The following is a 23,412-nucleotide window of genomic DNA, read 5'->3' on the forward strand; positions in this document are numbered from 1 at the left end:
GAGTAGATTGAGAAGTTACTTGCTGCTGGTAGGTAGTCCATTAGAAATAGTCTTGTCTCTAGGAATTTACTGTTTATAGATGGATACAGATTAAAAAAGGTGAAAAGCTGTATAAGGAAGGAGATGGTGCTCATCAGAATAGACTATAGCTAGTAGTTCAAAAGCTTTAAAATAAAATTTTTTAATTGGAGTCAAGGCAAAAGGAGACATTCAGAGTTTTGGGGAAGGAAGCATTGTGTAGAGGATTGTGGAAAATTTCTTGTACAGATGAAAGTCATAAGGCAGGGTTTTGTTGCAGGGAGAACTTTGGTCTCCATTTTAATCCCTAGTATAAGCTGGCAGCAAATAGTGTGCATTGGACACTAGTTTGCCACTAGTCTGTGGTAAACTAGATTATTGCAATATGTTGCATATTCAAGTGATTAGCTAGACATATCTAATCCTTTTAGTTTTCCCTATAAATGCCTTAACTGGAGGTCTGAAACTCTAAATACAGTTGGACAATTATTTTTATAGGCAGTAATAACTCTTACCAAATGGTAGCCTCTGGCAAAAATAACCAAACAGTGAACAGTGTCATCTGTTACTGTACATCTGTCTATTGCTGTTGTGTTCTAACTTTTTGCAGTCAATTTCCTATTGTCAGACTGGTCATGAAAAAGAAGAAAATATGGAAAAAAATGGATTAATATATTTTCTTCCCATGAGAAAAGTTAGGATTTATGATTGAAGTACTTCACTTTCAAGGCTTGAGATTAGCCTTCTTGGAGACAAATACTTTGAATTAGTAGAGCTGAGACAGATCTTTAGATCATTCATTAATTTGATGGGCTGTTTAAGAAACTGAGGTGCTTTGTTGAAAGGTAAGAGACATTACAAAATGAAAATTGTGTAGGAAAGAGTTGAATAATGACTTCTAATGCTAGACATAAAATGGCAGACTTTTTTTTTTTATCTTGTTGTCAGGCAGATAGATACATTGAAGATAACCAGGTTCTACTTTAATTTGCATTAATGCAATCCTGTTGAAGCTATAGAGATCTAATAAAAGCAAAAATATTCTTTCTCTAGTCAGCTGAACTGAGGTTATGTCTTGCAGCTGTTTATTCAGTGATTATGTTTTGTAGAAAGGTCATACACATTAGCCAAAGGTTTACATAATACAGACTCTGAAAACATGAAATGTTTCCTTTCCTCCTTTCACTGGCCTAAGGTTGGTTTTGGTGGTGAAATTCATGTACACTGTTGTGATGATGTTGTTTCCAAGCAAATAATTAGTCATCTTTTAAAAACTGCTTTCAGAACAAGTGATTTTAATTGAAATTTAACGCAGAAAACTGTCTCTAAATGGAAGCTAGATGGTAAGTCAGGAAATAGAGTTACCGTTCGACCTGGCTTAAGTAAGTCCTGGTGTAAATTTACAAAGCATGTTTAATACATGTTGTGTGATGCTTCTGCCTCCCTCCTTGCACCATAGGTTTAGTCAAGAAAGCTTCAAATTTCCACTTGCATTAAAAAATAGGTTTAAGAAACTTCATTTACTTTTGCAGCAATGTTGTATAGTCAGTAAAGACTGTATCAGTGCATTAGCGAAGGAACTTTAATAAACACTTAGACTGAGACAGTCACATTGTTACAACTTATATGTACTTCATTCCCATAGAAAAATACTTTTAATAAGCTTCCAAATGCCACAATCTCCACTATGTTAAAAGAATTTAAATCATTTAACCAAAAACCAAGCTCCTAAAATACCACTTGATAATAAATAGGACGACTTTTCTATGTAAGTGTGCTTGTGCTGAAACTTATTTGTTTCAAGATAGCTTTCACATGGAAGGTTTTCTGGTATGCATTTTTTATACAGTAAAAAAATCACCTCAGTAGGAACATACCTCAAGTAGTATGCATCGTGTATGTTGTATACATGTATATATAATTTTTTTCCTCTCCAGTTAATGTTTTCGATCTTGGGGTTCCTTTCCAGTAACTGACTTAAATCTCATTGACAAGCATTGACGTAAACAGTGCAGAGGCCGTGGGCCTGAATAGTGTACCTCTCAGTGTTGTCATTTCCTCAAAGTTTCTTGCCAGTCCCTGTATTAATAGCAGTTTTGATTTTTCCTTGCTGTCGACAAAAGCTCTTAATTTGCCTTTGGTTCTCTTAAGGACTTAAGTTTCAAGTTGAAAAGAAAAGCATGTGACACTGGAATACATGATTTTAGGAAGAGGGATTTTTCTCTTCTAATAGAGAAAGCAGTACACAGGAGGTGCAGCATTTAGTTCACAGTATCCTACACACATTTCAGGCTTCTATCACCTTGGCTTTTTTCTTAGGTTGTTTTTCTTTAACTTTTGACAGCTGTTTCAGGTAACTAGTTTAACCAGTTTTTTTCAGGTATCTAGTCACCAGTGTTTTTTACTGTTTATGTAAGTGGTATTTCGTATTAATAGCTAGTATGAACAATACAGGAGAGATAATCTGCGAGATTCAAACTTTAGGACAGGGAATGAAGAAATAATGGAGTGAGTTTAATTTAAATTCACTTTTTAACTTTTAAGCATCGAGACTTTTTCAAAAAGCAGACTAGTTAATGGGGACAGTAAAAATAGCTATTTGAAAAAGTGGCAGTAACAGCAGAAGAAAGAAACAGTGATAATATGTGAAAATTATCCTAAAGTATCTCAGTTGTAGTGGAAAAAAAATCAAATTGTTTTTGGCATGTAAGTCACTTTGAAAATGAAATTACTTTTTTTTATAAGCTCAAATCTGGGAGGTGTCATTCTTTAGAGGCTGTTAAAAAAAGTGAAAATGCTTGTGTTGTATTCAAGCTGAAGAATTTCTACACAATACAGGAGGTAGCAGATAGAACCCATTGGTGAAATATCTGTGTACATAATATTGGATCAACTTGTGAAATGTGTTTTTAAGGTAATGTTAAATCTGGTACATTTTAGGAGTATGAAACTTCCTGATTCTGAAAGGATAACGCATTGCATCTCTCAACAGATTATATGAAGGCAAAGAACAAACAGAATTTGAAGAATCAATGAGGAGACTCTTTGAATCCATCAACAACCTGATGAAAAGCCAACATAAAACTGCCATTTTGTTGCAGGTTGGTGTGTGCTTGGCAAGAAATTGGTTTTGGCTTTTTGTATGGTTTTGGTTTGTGGGCTTTATGGTTTTGTTCTTTTTAAATTGAGGAAAAGACACTCTTAAGAAATTGATCGTTTGTGTCTCATTTTGTAATTTCCCTTTATTGGAAGACTAAGTTGTCTAAAAGTTTTAAGCCTAGGTGGAAAAGGTCAGGAGAAGACACATTTATATAATTTTGTGAATGTAGTGAGTGAAAGAACCAAAACAGAGATGCTGGAATCTTTCAAGGAATCCAATTAAATGAAGCCTCCAGTGGGAGCTGAATGTTTAATTCTTGAGTTTCTTCAGATAATGCTAAACAGGGATTCCACCATCTTAGTTTGAAAAGTAAAAATTATAGTATCAGCCTTTTGGAGGTATGTTATTTAAACAGCTGAAAATAGGATCAAGGTTTCCCATTCATGTCAATCTTAGTTATTCTAACACTCTGGAATCTGATGTTTTAAGAAAATTAGAAAAGAAGGAGCTATTAAGATAATTAATATCAAATAATTGGTATGTAGTTCTACATTAAAATAGAAAACTCTCAAGGCTTCCTATAAAGTAGGAAATAGAAGATTTTTATTGGACAACTAAAACATCAATGTTTTATACATTCTTTATTGTCATTGTGTTTAATTGGGCTTGAGTTTTCCTCTGGTTTTGTGTTTTGATTCCTCTTGCTGTGACTTATACTAGAAGTGGAAGCCAGTGAAAAAGTCTGTCTTGAATAAATACTCAGGTGGCTGTTCTTGAGATTTTTGTCTGACATTTTGCATGGAGTGTTAATGTGCAACTGCAGAAGAGCTAAAGAAGTAAATACTACTTTAATTGTATAATACTGTGATTATAGTAATGTTCTAAATGCATTTGAAAATGATTCAGATACTCATTATTTGACAGTTTTGTAGAGGTCTTCCTCAGAATTTCCTATGTTTGAAAGACACTACATCAGAAGCAGGAGAAACTTTGGAAGAAGCAAAAAAGTCTTTGCTCTAAAGTAGTACTGAAAGAGATAGTTTGTATAATGATGTTTGTTCTTGTGGTATTTGTACTGTATTAATATGCTGCTTAACAAATAGATCTTGGAGGCTTTTATGCTCTTCAGGAGAGGCGTGTCATGTCACTGCCTGCCTCCCTGCCTTAGTCTCAAAGTGGTTGTATGGGATTGTCCGTTTGTGTTTCCTCTAATAAGCAGGGTAGTTTCTTCTTGAGAGTGACAGGAAAATAGTTGTAGAAGGCTGTTTTGCTTCTTTTAACTGTTGCTGGGACACATTAATGGGTTTGCAAGCCACAATGCTGACTCTGAAAAGGCTGATGAGTGTGTTTAAAAACAGGTGGTATTGTAACACTAATGGCAGTATGGCATTGGACATACTGACAAATGTTAACTGTGCTTACTGTGATTCCCATATTTCCATATGTAATGCTACTTCTTAATATTACATGTTTAGCAAAAATATAGTATATCTTTGCTGATGCTCTTAAGAAATAGCAGAACTTTGAAAATATAACTGAAATCTCTTACAAGGACTAAACAAAAGAAGTCTATGCTAATTTTAATGAGCCATGTAAACATGTTCCAAAGATAGAGTAGCTCTTTAACAGTTATGCTTTGCTCAATACCGTCTTAAGCACAAATACTTTGGTTTTTTATTGAGTGCTGTCAATTGTGAAAGATGGATCATATTTATTCATAACCATGAAGCACTAGTGGGCTTTTAAGTATCTAAATCTGCACCAGCTACTCTAAGTTGTCTTTTTAGCTGAAACATTTCATGGCAGATCTGAGATACTGGTTTATATCATAATATTGCTGTTGTCCCCACTACTGCTAACTCATACAGGTGTGTTTCTCACAGAAACCTACAAAGAGGTTGCTTTGCATACAGTAAATAAAAACTACTACTTTAATGTTATAGAATTCTGGTAGGAGAGGCATGGAATGAGAAGTGTCCCACTGTAGTTTAGTTCCTGCTGCTGGAAATAAGTTTACTGGGGGGGAATATATAAATAAATAAACACTCCATCATAAACTCCATAGGCATCTCAGTCATAGTAGCTTTCACAATGGACAATATGTTTTTCTGTGCCTATTTGGAAGAGACTTCAGTTATGATACTTGAGACTCCTGCTCTGGTAGGTAGAGTTGTCCATAACAGGCCAGAAAAATGGAGATGACTTCTGCATTGGGTGAGACAGAGCAGAAACAGGTAGTAATAAATTCATAAGTCTGCCTCTCTGCCTAAAACCAACACCGATTTCCCTCCCCTCAGACCCCATATTAAGTTTTGGGATGACAGTGATAGATGTTGTAGTATGAAGTTAACTTTGCAGGGTAAGGGACAGGTAATTCAGAGGTATTACAAACACACAGGACTCCATAGGTCTTATACTTTGCATACCCAGAGAGGAAAGTTCACAGAGCCTATTGGAAAAATAAACAAATAATTAGAATATCAGAACAGTCTTAGATCTGTCACATTTGAAATTATCATTGATATGAATTAAAGTGGAACACAAATTGGTAGGGTCAATTGAATGAGTTCAAGTGGATTACACTCTGAAGATAATAGAGAATAAAGTTTTAGGAGCCCTGAAGAATGTTAAAATAATTGGGTTTCTCAGGATATTGAAGTTTAAAGTGAACTAGTTTGCAGAGCCTTGGAATGTGAATTCCTAACTCTTATTTCACCCTTGGTTGTCCAAATACCTATGAGGTTTAGCTTTAGAAGATTTCAAGAATTATTTTGAAACCTGAAATGTCTTTGGTCTCTGCTAGTGACTTTTTAAAACTTGAAACTCACTATTTTAGTCAGTAGTAATTTCCCAATCATTTTTACTGATAGCAATCATACTCAGACTTGTGTTGAATATTAATTGAGTCAGGAAAAGATTGTTTATAAAATTACATGTCATATGAAACAGCCTCGTCAGTGCTAGAAGCACTTTATTGTTTCAATTTAACTTTATCTTCTGAGTGATATCTTACTTCCTAATCTGTTACATGCTGTATAAATTTACAAAAGTTCAAAATCTAGCTTTTCAATCTCTTGTTCTAAAGTTGGCTGAAATGGATAGATGCTTTGACTTATTTTACTGCCTGAGCTTTGAGAAGGGTAGCTATCTGGTTCTGTTTTGCAGTACTGTTTATATAAGCTTTGAACAGCTGAAGACTGAATTGTTAATTTACTGTTGCTAAACTGAAAATTTACATGTAAATCAAAATTAGCTTTTTTTTTTTCTTCTGGAATTGCTGAAGTTATGCCTTTTGTTTCAACAGACAGACCAAATGCTTCTCAACTTCAGCATTGCATGAAGTCATTTTACTACAATTAGGATTATAATTTCAATATCCTAACTTTGCTGATGTTTGAAAGCAACCATATGAACTGGAGAGTGACCTGCTTTCAGGTCCTGGGATGTTACTTTTTGAAGAGATTGCCCCTTGTAGTCCAGATTGGGAATGTTATAAATCTACTAGTGCAAGTATCAGTGTGCATGTGAAGGGTAAGAATTCCTCCTTCTAAGAGACTTTTCACAGATTTTTCTTGTAATTATTTAGAACAATCATTTCAGAACTTATACTGACTTTTTGATGGTGGCACTGTGTAGCGTTCACTACATATCAAGGTGCCACGACTAGATCACTGGTCGGCCCGGACCAGGGAAAGAGACAGATAACACACACAGTGTGAGCGCCAACTTCCGCCTTTTATTGCGCAGTTAATTCCTTTTATACTAACAAGGGGAGGTGGGATTACAGATATGTCATAAGGCTGCGACTAACCCTCCGTCTTTCCGTGACATCGCGAGATCTTCTGAACACCGAACCCTACAGCACTGATCTTCCTACATACTAGACTTAAAACTTTTTACAATTTATTTTGGCAGGGATGATGTTACAGCTGTTTCATTTATCAGTTGTTTCCCTGTAGCCATTGCTGATGAATTTTTGTAGTTTTTAGAGATAGTTTTTCTTAAAGTCTGTACTTCTGAGGGTAGACTTCTTGACATCTGGAAACCTGGAAATAAATTTCCAGAACCTACAAATAGTTTGGTCGAGGGAGAATCTGGGGGTGAGGGGGAGTAGGGAGGTGTTAGTACCTTCTTTCCTTTCTTGAGCTCTCAGGGAAGACACATAATTTTCTGCAGATATGTTTTGTGTCTGTGTAAATCAACCTATATTTCTGGGGAATAAAATTTGATGAATTATTTTTAAATTTCAGATGATGTGTTTTTATAAAGTCATACTGTTGATGTCTGATTTGTAGTGTGTGAGTGTGCCCTTTCATTGACAAGCTTGTGCTCTCAATCTTAAATTACAAATCAAGCTCTGGTGTCTTTTCCAAAAACTATTCTGTCCCCCAGCTGACACATCACATTTGACCTTCAGATGGTCTTGTCTATTGCAAATGTCAGCTATACCCAGCTTGCTCCTAGGTGGTGATTTTAGAAAGTGGTGCTCCCAATTCTAGGCATGCTTTCAGAAACCTTATATGAAATGTTCTCAAGGTCATAGAAACATAGGAATACGAAATTGTGGTATTGAAAAGTATGAAAATAATTCTTTCCCACACATTTTTGACCCATCCATACTGCTGCAATAGATTATAAGAACTTAAAACTGTACAGAGATGCATAGATTACTAATGAGAGAATAATGCTAGAAAGGTACTGACAGTGATGTTTTGATTGTGGTGTACAATAGGGGATGGCATAGTAACTTGTTAAAGTTGCCTTGATAGCAAATAAAATTAGACTTAGAAACAGAGCACTGATGATTTCTTTGAATGTTCTTTTCATCTCATGGGTACTTGAATTTTATGAATATGTGTAACGTAATGTTGCAGAAGAGGGCAACTAAGAAAATAAGCTTGGTCAGGAGTAAAGGTTAAAGTAAATTTAACAGTATATTGTGTATGTAAGAAAAAATTTTCTGCAATGCTGTGGGTTTATCTATATCCCACTTAAAAAATTAATCTCTAAGGTCTGAAGAATGCAGAAGGTCTTGTACTGATTACTAGGAGATTTTTATGACTTCATTAAGGGCAGTGTTCAATTGTGTCCACAGTGCATCGTTTGTAGCAATTACTGCAAATGCAACTTTGGAGTTTAAAAGAATGCAGGGCATATACTTGTTATTGTACTTCAGTTGGTACTACAGATCTGCAGAGAAATGGTAGCCATATCCTCCCCATTTCCCTCCTCATACAAGTGCAGAATAGGGAATATGTGGGAAGGCAGACAGCACAATAGACCAAGTGTCAGTGGAGTACTGCTTGAAATATTTTGTGGCCACTGGTGGCCCTATCCTTTATCAAACATCTTTCACAGTAACTATAAATTGGTGTAAAATGAAATTCAGATGCTGCTATTGTACAGCATCTTCATATAGTATTTGTTGTGTGAAGAGCAAGGAACAACACATTGCCGAAGTAAAACTGGGGCTAGGACAAGTTTCTAGCCCACCACAGGGATTTGTGTAGGGGTATTTGTGGGGTTTTTTTTAAAAAAAAACAAGCAACAAAACCCCCAACTTTTTTCGCCAACCTATTTCAAGGAGCTAATAATGGCTAAGATAGTAGAAGATATAATCTTTTTGTTGAAGTGGTAGCAGCTTTTAAACATTCCTTTGACCTTCCTGCATTTATGTATGAATGTGGGGATGAGATCTGCAGAGGAATGACTTCATCTGAATGCATCTTAAGCCAGCATTGAGCCAGTTTGAAATACTTTATACAACCTTGCTGCAGACTAAACTCTTTCTTTTTGAATCAAGACCTGAATAGTTCTTTTTTTTTTTTTTTTTTTTTTTTAAGTTGGCTACTACAGTGGAAGCTCACGGAAATAGAATGATAGCTTTATGTTGTTTAAAAGGTCTAAATGAGAGCCAAAGCAAGCTGTCTCTGATTGTCTTTATTCTAATCTCCCTACCCCCAATAAAGATGAGATGAAGTTTTTAACAAGGAATTTGCTCTGTAGAGATACAGGATATATTGAGTCTAGATAGGCTTCATTCCAAGCCTCTTCCTCGGAGTGGCAGTTTCATCTTTGTTGAAAGTTTCAGTATAGAAGCACTGTGATGTTGATAGCTATTGAGGAAACAGTAGACAGTTTCTTATTTAGTGACAAGACCTAAAGCTTGTCAAACCATCAACACATTAAAATTTCAAATTGGTAACTGGAAAGAAAAATAATTCTTCCTTGGTCTTTGTCATTTCAACTGTATATTCATACTAACATTCTCCCACTGCTGATTGCAGTTTTGATGTGCTGTTTCCTGTTGGCCTTGCCATGTTCCTCACACTCTCTTTTACTAGAAGTATTTGAGTAGGCTCTACTTTTATGTTGTATGTCTTAATACACTCTATCATAGCTCTTGTCTTATCATTTGTGTACGTGAGTTTATTGTCCTGAACAAGCTGAAATACTGATGCTCTGGGGCGACTAGTGTTTATTTTAAATGTTCAACTTGTCCATTTGCAATGCTTGTTTATAAAGTTCTTGTTTAGACTAATCTTTGTATGTATCCTGGGTTCAGCTGGGATAGAGTTAATTTTTACAGGAACCTGGGAGGTGGGGGGCATAGCCGGGGCAGCTGACCTGAACAAGCCAAGGAGCTATTCCATACCATGGGACATCATGCTCAGTATATAAATGGGGAGCGGGCCGGGGCGTGGGCTTGACTTTCGGTGGGGGGAAGTGGCGGAGCGTCGGGTTCCGGGTGGTGAGCAGTTGCACTGTGCATCACTCTTTTTGTATACTCTTTCATTAGTACCGTTGTTGTTGTTGTAATTTCTTTGTGTTGTCCTAGTAAACTGCCTTTATCTCAACCCTCGAGGTTCCAGGTTTTTTTCTTTTCTCTCCTCCATCTCCTCCCTATCCCACCGGAGGGGGGCAGGAGGAGTGAGCAAGTGGCTGCGTGGGCCTTTGTTACCGGCTGGGCTGAAACCACGACAGTCCGACAGTTCAAATGATTTTCCTGTTGTTTGAAACCAAGTTATAAAATCTCAGGAAATGCAGATTCTAATATTTTGTTACATGTTTTATCATGTTTTGTGACTGAGATTCAAGGACTTGTTGACTGCATGCAACATGGTTCTGATAGATATCTATACATTGAGTTAGTTTACTGCACAGGAGCCAAAAATTAGATATTATTTCTGGTCTGATATAATTTCAGGGTTGCTTAACCTTTTTTTCTTCAGTTAGGAAAGGGATGAAAGTGGTACAAGAAATTAAAATTAGTCTGTTTTAAAGGGACAGTGGGCATATCGCAATAAGATTCCTTACCCTGTTTACTCCATTTCATAAAAATCCAGACTAGTGTGGCTTTACATCAGATGGAGGACTGAGCTGATGTAGCATTCCCATGGAATATCAGCACTTTTTTCCAGTTCCTGTTTTATTATTCAATGACAGCTCTTGATAGAGCTTCTGCTCTTGGGAGAATTGGTCCTGTGACTTTTCGTGGACTCCAGGAGGTTCTCTAGATTTTTTTGTTGTTGAGTAGGTTTTTGTAGGACGAAGACGTGGGTCTCATGATACAAGAAAGCTTTTGGGACTTTACTTGCAAACTTCCTCTTGAGTTTCTTCTACAGGAGAGAAGCATTTAGCTTAGCAGTTAAAAGAGGAGCAGTATTGAGCCTTGTTCAAATGACAGGAGAATCTCTTGTGACATGTGGCCATATGCGATTATTAGCAAGATGTAGCTTTTTTTGCCCTATCATGCTAAAACCATTGACTTTTGCTGTTTCTTCATAGAAACTACCAAATCACTTTACAGCAGTGGTTTCTGAAACCTGGTATGAGAGATGGAACCTGATTTTTATAGTATTATTTTGAAAGCATGTAACTGAAACCTGAAATGTTTTCAGTTGAAATCAATGCTAAGCTTGTGTCTAGGCAAGCATAAGTATTCAAGAACTTACCTCAATGAGTGCAGTGTAGAAAATTTTCTGATAATTTTTGGAATTAGTGGCTTACTCTACGTTTAAATAATTCTGTTTACCTTATTGTAACTTAAATTGCCTTACGCTGAATTTAAGAAACATAAGTAGTCAAGAATTTTGTTCCATTGGTTCCAGGTTTACAGTGGTTTTAGATTTCCTGTGATGTGTAGTGGTAGTTCATAATTAAAAATGACATTTGCTTGTAGTTAATTCAGTTTACCCCTTATTGTAGTTTAAAATATGTAAAGACTTCAGGGCTAGTGGAAACATACTTCTGTTTGGGCTTTTTTAAAATTTGTTTGGGGTTTGTGCTTTGCCAGTGTAAAATGGAAAGTGTGATCTTTACTGTTTTATTACAGTCCCTATAAACAGATGACATAAACCAAGAGTTACTCCTGTTTTCAAGGTGGGCAGTAAACTCCACTATTCTGAGTGAAAAGAAATTGTGCGCTTTCAGCATGCATTTACTGGACAACTTGTTTAATCAGTCCTGTAGCATATACCATATTTTGCTGAAGAAAAGACAGTAAGCATCTGTGTAATGCATAGTTTTGGGGTTTGTTCTAATTTTTTTACTAACCCCAGATATATCATTGGTGGAACAGACCTATTGTGAAAAATATAGCTATATCAGTAATAGAAGACTTCACATTAGTGTAATTTAGTTTTCAGCAAAATGTTAGTAGAAATTTACACCCTGCAACTGCACAATGAAGTAATTCTTTGTAATTCTCATAACCTGGACCAAGAAGAGGTTAGTGAAACTCAAATGTTGTAAATTGATTCTCTTTACTATGATTTGATTTATAGCAGCATGCGAATGTAATTGATATGATTAAATCTATTTTCTTCAGTTTTAAGTTTATAATGGCAGCAGATTAACTATAGCTTTTTGCTAAGAATTTTTGCACAATAACCAAAAAATGATGCTGTGGTCAGATTTTTAGATAGGCGAAAATGTTTTTGTCAAGAAGACATTCTGGTTTTCATCTGAAATAAGAACAGAGAAAACAGCTGCTTTGTTTTAGATAAATAACTACCCCTAGATGTTTTTTCTTGTGGCAATCAGTGATTGCACAGCATCTTTATACAGATTTGAACTTCCATGAAAAGGGTCTGCTGTAGGAAGATAGGAGGGAAGGAAGAGACTGATGTCCTGCTTCAAACCTATATCAATGTGGCCAGGTTCTCCTTTTTGACAAATTATGTTACACTTTACCAAAAATGCTTTGAAAACCACAGAGTCTATTTTCGCCTGGTGTTTGTTACAGCTCTCAGCCAAGAAGTATGGCATATCCTTTTGGATATGTAAAGTATTTGAGAAATACAAGCTAGTTAGTGGGAAGATAAGTCACAGGTCATTTAGTGAATGTAAAAATCACTGTAGGCAGCTCTTAATATCTAAAGCATAAGTAGAGAAATGAGTGGACATTGGCCCAGCAAGTGTTAAATATGTTTAACATTTTTGCTTTTTATTGCAAGATATTTCACTATGTGTGCCTTCAACAGGTATTGTAGAGGCTAAATACTTCCAATCTACAAAGGAACTTTATGACACAGCGTACTGCAAGTTAGTCTTTACGGATGTTAGCCTTAAATATTAGTGATGATTTTGAGCCTGAAAATTATCTGCTTAAGTATTCTTGTCTATGTATGTCCTGGTTTCAGCTGGGATAGAGTTAATTGTCTTCCTAGTAGCTAGTACAGTGCTATGTTTTGAGTTCAATATGAGAAGAATGTTGATAACACTGATGTTTTCAGTCGTTGCTAAGTAGTGTTTAGACTAAAGTCAAGGATTTTTCAGCTTCTCATGCCCAGCCAGCGAGAAAGCTGGAGGGGCACAACAAGTTGGCACAGGACACAGCCAGGGCAGCTGACCCAAAGCGGCCAATGGGGTATTCCATACCGTGTGACGTCACATCTCGTATAGAAACTGGGGGGAGTGGGGGTGGGGGGATTGCCGCTTGGGGACTAACTGGGTGTCGATCGGTGGGTGGTGAGCAATTGCACTGTGCATCATTTGTACATTCCAATCCTTTTCTTATTACTGTTGTCATTTATTAGTGTTATCATTGTTAGTTTCTTCTTTTCTGTTCTATTAAACCCTTCTCATCTCAACCCATGAGTTTTACTTTTCCCGATTTTCTCCCCCACCCACTGGGGCGCAGGGGGAGTGAGTGAGCGGCTGCGTGGTGCTTAGTTGCTGGCTGGGGTTAAACGATGACAGTGTAAGAAGAGTAATGTGTCTTTTTCTTACCCTTGTCATCTTTCAAGCTTTGATTATTCCACTACTCTGTAAAAATATACCTCCAGAAATTGATAGGATAAGAGAAAGCGTTAGATAGCTTAGCTGCAGATAGGTGGTTAGGGAGATGATGCTGCATTTCATCTGTTCCATAAAGTGCAGCTTTTGGGCTGGGTAGATGACCGTTGCCCTGACTTCTGCCTCCTGCATGGCACGTTTCTGGGATGGAATTGATCCAAAGTATGATCAAAGACCTCCTGCTTTGATCAATGCTTGGTTTACATATTTGCATCATAACAATAGTCTTAGCAGTCTATAAAGAGAACATGATCTACAAAGATGGTTTTAGCCTTTCCGGTGGTCTACAAAGAGAATATGATCCACTTGGTACTATTGTATTTAAGTTCTTCTGTATTTCCTCAGCACGAGAGCCCTTGTGTGAGTAGTACTCTGTGGTAAAATTAATGTTCAAATGTCATGTAAAATTTCAGTCGCAGTGAAGAAGTCAAAATTTATCATTGTTTGTCTTGTGTGTGTCTGTTTCAGTGGTGTGCTTTGTATTGTTTGTATGCTGTATAAGCAGATAAACGTGCAAAATTAACACAATGTATATATATCAATCAGGTTGCTGCCTTGAAGTACATACCATCAGTTCTTCATGATGTTGAAATGGTCTTTGATGCCAAGTTACTGAGGTGAGCTGCTTTTGAAGGTTTAGCAGATACATCACATGGTGTATACCATGTATCGCTGCTGTCCACAATGAATTCTTATTGATCGGTTGAAGTCAACAAAGCTATGCTGGTTTGTACTGATCGTGGTGGAACTCTGGGCACATGCTTTTAACAGAGAGTTCTCATCCCATTTACATAATGACAGAATTCGTTATGCCAGCCCAACACTTAAGCAGTAACTTGGTGAATAAAATGAGCAAGTGGAACAATCTATCTTTTTTTTTCTCTTCTTCTCTCCCCACCTCTCCCTTGAGTAAGCCCTACTCCAGAAAATCAAATCTGATTTTAGCATTTTGAAATAAGTATCTTTCTTTATTTGTCAGGCAAATATAAGTTGCCTCCACCACCCACAAGAATATCTTTATTCCATTGAAAACAATGGAAAGTAACAAATATTTGTAAACATAGGCAAAATCTAGTTCAACCTCATCTTGTTTCTCTTGAAAGTTTTCTTTCTAACCTGCCACTGATCTCTTGTCAATGTTTGTGCTATGGTAAATAAATCTAAGTCTTAAAAAGAAATAAATGCTTGGGAATATATGATCTTATGCTCTTTCTGTCTGTCTTTATTAACACATGATGAATTAATTTGTATGGTATTTATGACACTTTTCCTTTACATGCAGCCAACTACTATATGAATTTTACACTTGCATTCCACCAGTGAAACTACAGAAGCAGAAAGTGCAGTCCATGAAGGAAATAGTACGCAGCAACCTTTTTAAAAAACAAGGTAAATATAAAATGCCTTTAAGACTTAAAATAAACAGGTGTCAAAATGTTGACTTATGTTTTGTGCAATTCATGGTTGAAACTGAGTAAAGCTAATACTGAGAGAGTGTGAATGCCAGAAGTCTGACCTCTGGAGAGGATTCACCTCTTTCTACAAGATGGCTATTGTGCAAAGCATGATTGCTAGCCTAGAACAAGGAGCAGGTGGGTCTCAGAAGAAGAGTTTTGTGTGTTTTTCCTATGATATAATGGTTAGATGGATGGAGCTGTATATATCCTTTCAATCCATTTGTAAGCTCTATAGTGAAATAGGAACATGAAAGGAAACCTTGTGAACGCAGCTTATGTTATATAAGTTTTCTGCTAGGGCAGAGGAAAAAAGCCTGATTATGCTGTTGTATAGCTCAGCTGCAGTGCAGCATCTCCATTTATAGGAATTGTGATGTTTCTTAACCTTTATCAGAACTTATTGTCTTTCTCCACTCTCAGAACAGGAGCAATGAGTGGTACTGAAATGTCTTTATTGGCCTTGTGCTTAGTCTTCCTTCATATTATCACAGAAAGGGAATTTTTGCTGAAGGAGTCCTTGCAGAGAAGACCAGTTTTACGTGATTGACTTCATCTTCCCTGTTAAGTGTTTTGTCTCCTTTCTTGTGGACCAGATGGCTTGCTTCTCTCTCAGCATCTTACTGTTGTGTAGAAAACCTCCAGAACTTTGAAAGGCACATGAGCTACTCAGATGGATGTCCATTTTGTCAGAATTTCAGTTTCTGGCAATTTGTAGATAATGATTCTACTATAACAGTGGATAGCAAATAGTACTGAGCATGAGTTGGAGTGAGAGGACTGCTCTGCTCATCTCATTCTTCTGTGTTGCCAGAAGAGTGATGCAGTTCTAGCTAGCTAGGACAGATAAAAATTCAACTTTATTTAAAGACCCGTGTTGCTTTCTGTGGAGACTGAAATGTATATTGTATGCTATAACAATAATTAGCTCTGTGTGTTGTGTTTTGAGACCATTATAGATTTCCTGGACAAAATGAAGAAAATAACATAGTTGATTTGTTTAGATTAAATTAGATAGCATTTTAATTTATATTTATGTTAATAATTTTCTGGTCATCAACTGTGGTTTTTTTTTTTTTTAACTATGTGTAAGACACAAGGTTGTTTGAATCTGTAGAACTTAAAATAGCTATAGCTTGGGTATCTGCAGATACTGATTTTACAAGTAAAGTCTGATATATCATTGCATTACCAGTTGCTTTTACTGCTGCTGCTTCTAAGATAGAAGTGCCAGTCTTAGTTTTATCTCTGCTCCTTGTGGTGAGTAGCATTTATACCCGAAGGAAAAATATCCTCTCACAAAACTGAAAGACTCTTAGGTTAAAATAATGCACTCTCTTAAACTCCTGATCTTATTAGAATTCAGTCAGTTACCTTGACTGTGTTTAATACTGATTTTTTTTGTGTGTGTGTGTGTATGCATTAGTAACAATCTTCTGTGCAAACTGTAGATATATAACATACCAGCCTGAACTCTCAGGTTATGAAAGGTTTGGTTCATCTGCAGTACCTGCTGCTTTGCTATCTGCAAGAACAGTTAGAGACTTAGCAGCTGAGTAGTTCAAGTTCTGATAGTACTAAGGATATTACTTGTTTTAATCTACCTTTTGCTAACTTTTATGCTTTTAGTGAGATATGTTAGTCTCCAGTCAAATACTATTTTTCTGGAAGAAAACCTCAACTTTTTATCGTTTTGTCTCAGAATTTTAGAAGACAGAATGAGAGCAGGCATTGCTGTGGAATAACAATGGTTTGATAATTTTTCTTTAAAGAAACTTGTCTTATTGAAATATATTTGTTACTGGTTCATATATCAGGAGTGTTGGTCAAGACAACAGATCCCATGCTCGTATAATAAGGAATAAAGCCCTAATAAAGATCCAGAAGAAAAATAGCTGAGCATACAATAACCTATGTGCTTCATGGTTCCATTGACTTGCATCTTACTCCTTTTAGTGTACATCCCACAGCTTCTTTCTTCCATATCGATGTATGCTCCAGAAGAGAAAAGAGGGGGGGTTTGGATTCCAAAGAAGATACCGTTATAGTCTGCTTATTGTGGTGCTTGTTTCATGTGTTTAGCAGGCCTTTGCTTTAGCTATGGTCTGTTAATGCAAAGTGTTCTGTAAATCTTTTACTGCTTGCAGATAAATAATAATAATAGATTGCTGCTTGCTTGTAAATGCAGCTAGTCTGATGTCTTGAAATATATAGCTGGTATATCATGGAAAATGTCTACCTCAGAATATGCTGTGAATTTAAAAAGGGTATATGTTTTCTGTGTCTATATTTTTAAGGTGATAATGAATAAGAAATTTTGCTAAGAGGATTTCTAATTCTGAGGAGCTTTTATAAAAACAATAAATGGTGGGTTTTATATACTGCTGACCAGATAATCAATACATTTTAATTTTTCCCAGACCGGTAGTTAGTCGATTCATTTAATCTTAAATTTGTAAATTAAAGAAATAAATCACGTCCAAAACCTCTCTGTCCTATTTTTTGCTAACATATTTTTTGCTAGCAAAACCAAGCAGCTGAGACCATAAAGGCAGCATATAATACTTAAACCGTTTGCCAACCTAGCTGCTTTGCACTGTATCCTGTATATCTGAGAAGGTCATTGTGATCCAAACTTGCACTAGTAATTGACAGTTAAAGTGTATGCATTTGATAATATGTAGAAATTAACAGCTTGTTTATATGCTTATGGTGATAACATATGCAAGATCTACTGTAAAATGCATTTACTGTAATACTTGGTGTATAATTATATAATAATACTTGATGCTGTTGTTTTTAGAGGAGCCTGAGTAAATAGATTGATTTTTTTAAATTATTAGTTTAAAATAAGAGATAGTCCTCTGAAGAAGCAGTTGCCCAAAATAGAGAAATCAAGTTGGTGTAATTTTAAAATAAAGCTAAAACAAGCCTGATTTATTTTAGCTTTATCATGACATATTGTTTTAGCCAGAGAATATTCTTGCTAACTAGAGAATATTAATTTAAAGATTTTGTACTTGAGTATTTTGATGAAGTGGCAGAATAAAACTGCTTCTTGCTGTTATTGTAGAGTTTAAAATTTATACATACCTGAAACTGATGATTTCCCTTCATTTTTTTTTTTTTCTTTTTTTTTTTTTTTTCTTTGGGGTGCAGGGAGAGGGGCAGGCATACCTTTTCACTATCCTCAGTGAAACCCAGTCAGGGTCAAATAGACTCTTACAAGTATATTTTCCTTTTCATGAGACTGTTCATATCTAACAGATATTTTATGATTATTTGCATGTATGTTTTGTTTTCATATTGCTTGGATTTAACTTTCAAGTTGTAATTACCATAGGGGAAAGTCCACAACATGTTTAAGGGCAGGCACTGAAGAATGTGAAAAGATCAATACATAATTATCTCTGATATTATAGCAGTATGAAAAAGTTTCTGTACTGTGCTATTGTAATATTATGCAGAGTAAATAGCAAACAAGTCCTTTTTCTTGTACATTGCCATGGTTGAAAATAGAAAATTCCAAAAATCCTTTTTTGCTCTACATTAAATACAATTGATTCTAAAATTAATTGGGTAGAGAACCAACTGTGTTTGCAGGGTGTAGACAATGCCCGATTCATTACTCCAGGCAATGAGGTGGAAGGTAATTTACAAGAATGAAAGCATATGTAGTGTATCACAAAATAGGATGCAGCATGATAATTAGGGTAAGATTGCCAGCAGTATCATTAACTAAAATTCACATTTATCTAGAACAGGTAGTATTTTTTTTCTGCCATGAATATGGAATATATTTGACTACATTGCTAATTACAATGAAGTCTATTAATTTGCGTGTGTTTCAAATTATCCATTTTTTCTCCAGGCTTTAGTGTTTAGTCTCTTTCCATGTAGTTCACTACAGTTCCAGTTCAATTAATTTATTTCCATTCCCAATAGTACTGTCTTTAAAATTTAATTGGATTTCATATATTGGTATTTCTTTTCCTTTACCCGTTGATGTTCACAGCATTTTCTAAGGAAGTAGACCTGTGAAGACATGAAAATGTCTTTTCAAAAAATAAAAAAAAGCCAGTGAAATTTGGTTTTATTTAATAAGTTACACATGAACCTGAAGTTGGAAGCCTTGAGGTTAAGCTGAATTTATTGGTATGTATTCCCAGGCATTCAAAAGTTCTCACTGCATACTGTCATGGAACAGAGTGCTTTCATCAGATAGGATGCATGGTCCTGCTGACTGCTGCTATAATTGATCTTCAAAAGCTCCACAGCACTACAGCACTTTTACAAGCCCTTAAATTACATTGACAGATTTTTTTTGTTGATGCATTGATTTCTTGTTCCTACTCTGTAACTATAATACAGCTTAGAGGGACTATGGTGGTTCAGGTATTTGAGTGGCTGAATGTAGGAAGAATGATGCTTTCAACTGCTTATGCACTTTCACCGTAATGTTTAGGAACATTCTAACAGAATGTGTAAGCTCATGCACAGACATTTATCCAGTTTTGTCTTCAGACAATATTATGTCCTTCTTGATCAGAGGACAAGAAATCTTCTTAAACTTAATTTTTGACACTTTCCTTTTAGATCACTTGGTAACTCATTATTTAAAAATATCGGAGGGAAACAAATTATTGTTTTGTCCTGCATAAGCACCCCTAATGGGCTTTCGGTGTCTCATGTATGATGTAAGAAACTGTCTCCTCTCATATATCATTGGATGTAATAGATAATTCTCTCCCTCTCGTGAAATTCTTTATTGGACCTACCAAAGAAAAATTTTGTTAGAATTGCTTCATTTCTATGTAAAACTACTTTTGATGCATCACTGGGTTTTTTAGGAAACGTATTGCCAAAATTCCCTGACCATGTCTCCTTTTTTGAGAGATCACCAAGTTAAGACATAGCTGTTTACAAATTATGTGCGATTTTTATTGTAGTTAGCATTTATGAACTTATAGTATTTGGAGCTAGATTTTTATTCTAAGTTGACCATGGAATAATCACTGATATTATGCTGAAATTTGTAAATCAGTTAGCCTTGGGAGAATTGGTTTTTATTGGTGTGAAATGAATATAAAATGCTTGAACATATGTGTATGTATTCATGCTGCTGCTTTTGACTTCGTATTCTCTAGAGCTCCACTCCTGACTAGGAGTTTGTGCTGTAGCAGAACACTGTAGATCTGCTCAAAAGAATATAAACTCTAAGTAGGTCATACAGATGGTCACTGGCAGGGGTGGGAATAGAGTTTCAGTCTCTTGGCTTAAAATCCAGGTCCTCTGCTCACTGTGGCTGTAGACAGCTACTGCGTGTTCAGCATATGCAAACCACTTGCTGATTTTGGAAGGCCAGCAGCAAGTGACATATGTTAGCAGCAGGGGTTAATTTGCCAGGTGCCAGAAGAAATGCTGAGATTGTAGTATTTTTTTTTTCCTAACTGAAGAACTCTTACTATTGTACTATTGTTTAAAGAAGATAGGTACTTGCACGCACCCATAATTTGGTTGCCTAACATTCATGTGTACTTTACTGAGTTTTACCTGTGAAATACTCCAATTCTTTCATTTCACTGCTTGAAAAGTATCGGTAGCTCATGTGTTGGTGATCTAAAAGAGCAAAGATTTAAGTCAGAGATGAGATTTGTTCCTTAAAAAGTAATGCACATAGAAATTTTTGAGGTGCAACTGAGGAAAACTGTCAATGGGTCGGTCCTGTGCTATGAATTTTGTGTGTGTGTTATTTGTTATATACAGGTTAAACTGTGGCATTTTTTCAATTAGGTTCTGATCTTAAATACTGTAATATTAAATTCAAGCAGAACCGGTAAAATAAAATGAGTGAAGTGTAATATGGCATGTGTAGTATAGCATGAAGTAAATGTAAATGGGTTTGGTAATGTTATGTTTTTGTACAGTAGAGCCTCAGCAATCTAAGATTGTCCTGCTAGACTAATGAACTTTCCTGTCTGAGAAAAACAGGAAGATAATGACTTTTACTTTCATGTTCTTTGGAATTCTTCTTTCTAAAGGTTTGAATTTGTTATGTGGTCTATGATCTGTCAGGAAATGTGAATTTGTGTTGTATAATGCCTATGTTTCACCAGGAATGTAATGTTCGATTTATTTATTTTCTTTTAAAGATCCAGCTGTAAGTCCATCTTGTGATTTCAGATATGCGCAAGTCAGGGTCAACTAAGAAAAATTTTAGAGTTAAAATGGTGGCATATAATCAACATGAAGTCTCTCTCCAATCTTCTATGTAACCCAATTAAAGATTTAGAAAAACGTGTATTGTTTTTACCTTCAGGACTGTTAAGAAAAATGTTTAAAAAAAAAAAAGGTAGAAGGAACACTAATTTCCAATTAAGCATTTTTCAGTTTAATTATTATTACCGGAATTGAGTTATAGATACTGATTTTAATTGTTCTAGTAATCTTAAATTGTATTTCTACTGATATGAGTTCTTAAGCCAAAGTTTTATTTCTCATTTTTCTGTGATTGTTTTCCTGCACTGTTTTCAACACAACTTATTAACTTTTTAAAATGTTTGAAAGTATGAGATAGTTAATGCATTTGACTTTCCGATTTTTAGTTACTGGGAAAAAATTGAAAATACTCACTGTTCCTAAATTCCTTTAAAATTATTCTCTATTGAAACACAAAATCTTTCCTGTGGATTCATTCTTGAATTTTGTACTTACCTTTGAAAAGATTCATTTAAGAAACACACTTATGAGACTAGGGTGGGTTTTTTCCTTCCTCTTTTTGTAATATGCAGTAGTGTTTTTAGTTGTACATTACATGTAAAGCATCACTTCAAATCCTGTATTCATTTTTTGCCAGTTCTATTCCTGCAATATTTTGATATATATATGAGGATGGCATATGCATATCTGTAGGTTTTTATCTGCATACATTTGTGATGAACACATGTAGATTAAAGCCATTATTTTCTTCTGTTTATGGAGGAGTAGGTGGCATGCTCAATATTGCTACTGGTAACTTTTTGTTAGACTTGACCCATTTTGGCAGTTGTTTCAGTTATATTTTTTTTAAAATGTTGATATATGGAGGGAAATCTAAATCAAGTTAGGTGAACTAGCTTTAACAATGAACTTCTAAACGTTTGTGTGAAAACTGTTTACAACTACTTCAAGTAGAAAAGAGAACAAAAACATATTACAGAAGTTGATAGGAAGCTGTTACTTTAGCAAAATTTTGTGTGTCAATTAAATGAAGTGTGGAAACATGCAAGTTGCAATTCATCAATATTCCATAATCCAAACACAAGGCAAATTTTTAGATCTGCCAGAGAGGATATGCTGACAGGCATTTGTGGCAGGCTGGCAGACTATAATGATTGCAAGCTGGAAAAGGCACTGAACGCTTACATTGTTGTTTTGGCTACAGCAAAGATAGTGTGTTAGAAGTTGCTCTGGCTGCCTTACAATACGTGGCATTACTCAGCTCCTGTGAGGAGTGACAAAACTTTAAGATACTCACTGAAGTTGGCAAGTGGATGTATTCTGCAGTGTTATGCTTGGTCACAGTGGTGTACTGTGACTCTTAATGCTGTACCTATTCTGTATCTGACCTTACTTGCTGACACTTGCTTTGAATGGTCAGCAACAGTGTTGTGTGTTGTCTTCACAGGATCAACCACTGTGTTTCTCCTTCCTGTGTACTCTATATTCTAGGAGACAAAAAGAATTTTCATCTTAGAGTGCTGTCAGAGTCTGTAGGTAACTTATGGTACCTCCCCTTTCTGTGGCTCTTATCTAAACTGTGAAATTTGAATTTAGATTTAGCAATGAGTAAAATACATCCAATTTTAAATTCATGACTTCTGGGCTCCCAGCAAAGACTTAAATGGCAAATAATGAAGAGGGAAGACTTTTAATAGAAAGATGCCTGCAGCTGTGAACAGATGTCCTTTGTGAAGAGGCGTGGTGCTTTAACAGAGCACTGACTGCCATCAGAAGTCTCTCCTCACTGAATGACTGTTGTTCACTGATCTTATTTTTAAGGCTTTGCTCTAAATCTGTATTCAGATGACACCTATGTCCTTATTAAATTGGCGTGCCAGTTTTTAAGTGGGCATGAAGCCATCCTAACAGATGGATATGACTACAGGCATGCCAGTGAATCAAGAGTAGTGTTTCCTAAGGGAGACAAAAGTGGTGTTAAATCTTTATTACCATTTTGGCTGCACATATGAGGTAGTCAGGAATGAAGCCCATCTGTGATTTTCTCTGAAGGAGACCCAAATGTCTTTTTTAATGACATTATTGCATTAATGACTTTGGAGTTTGAATTTCACTTACCTGGTACAGAAGAAATCATTAGATATCTTCTGAAGGAGAATAAGGTGAATAACCAAAACCATGTAACTGCTTAATCTTTTACGAGAATGAATCTACCTGTCCTTATTCAGGAAGGTGCTACCAGGGAACTTCTCTCTGAGAGGTGTGTTGGAATTTGGGGTTGATAAATATGTAGAACAATATGTCTTTTGACAGACCTTGATG

The 23,412-nt window shown here is 35.8% G+C and overlaps 1 protein-coding gene across 1 annotated transcript in view; it reads left to right on the forward strand.

The window, feature by feature from the left end:
* DOCK2 (dedicator of cytokinesis 2) overlaps positions 1 to 23,412 on the forward strand; it is a 213,919-nt gene that overhangs the window by 42,303 nt on the left and 148,204 nt on the right. The window contains exons 23-25 of the mRNA XM_075056525.1: positions 3,011 to 3,119; positions 13,964 to 14,034; positions 14,700 to 14,806. Of these exons, the coding sequence (XP_074912626.1) occupies positions 3,011 to 3,119; positions 13,964 to 14,034; positions 14,700 to 14,806 (287 nt within the window). The remainder of the gene's footprint in view (positions 1 to 3,010; positions 3,120 to 13,963; positions 14,035 to 14,699; positions 14,807 to 23,412) is intronic.

The sequence above is a fragment of the Buteo buteo genome, chromosome 24 (genome assembly GCF_964188355.1).
Source record: "Buteo buteo chromosome 24, bButBut1.hap1.1, whole genome shotgun sequence".
NCBI lineage: Eukaryota > Metazoa > Chordata > Aves > Accipitriformes > Accipitridae > Buteo > Buteo buteo.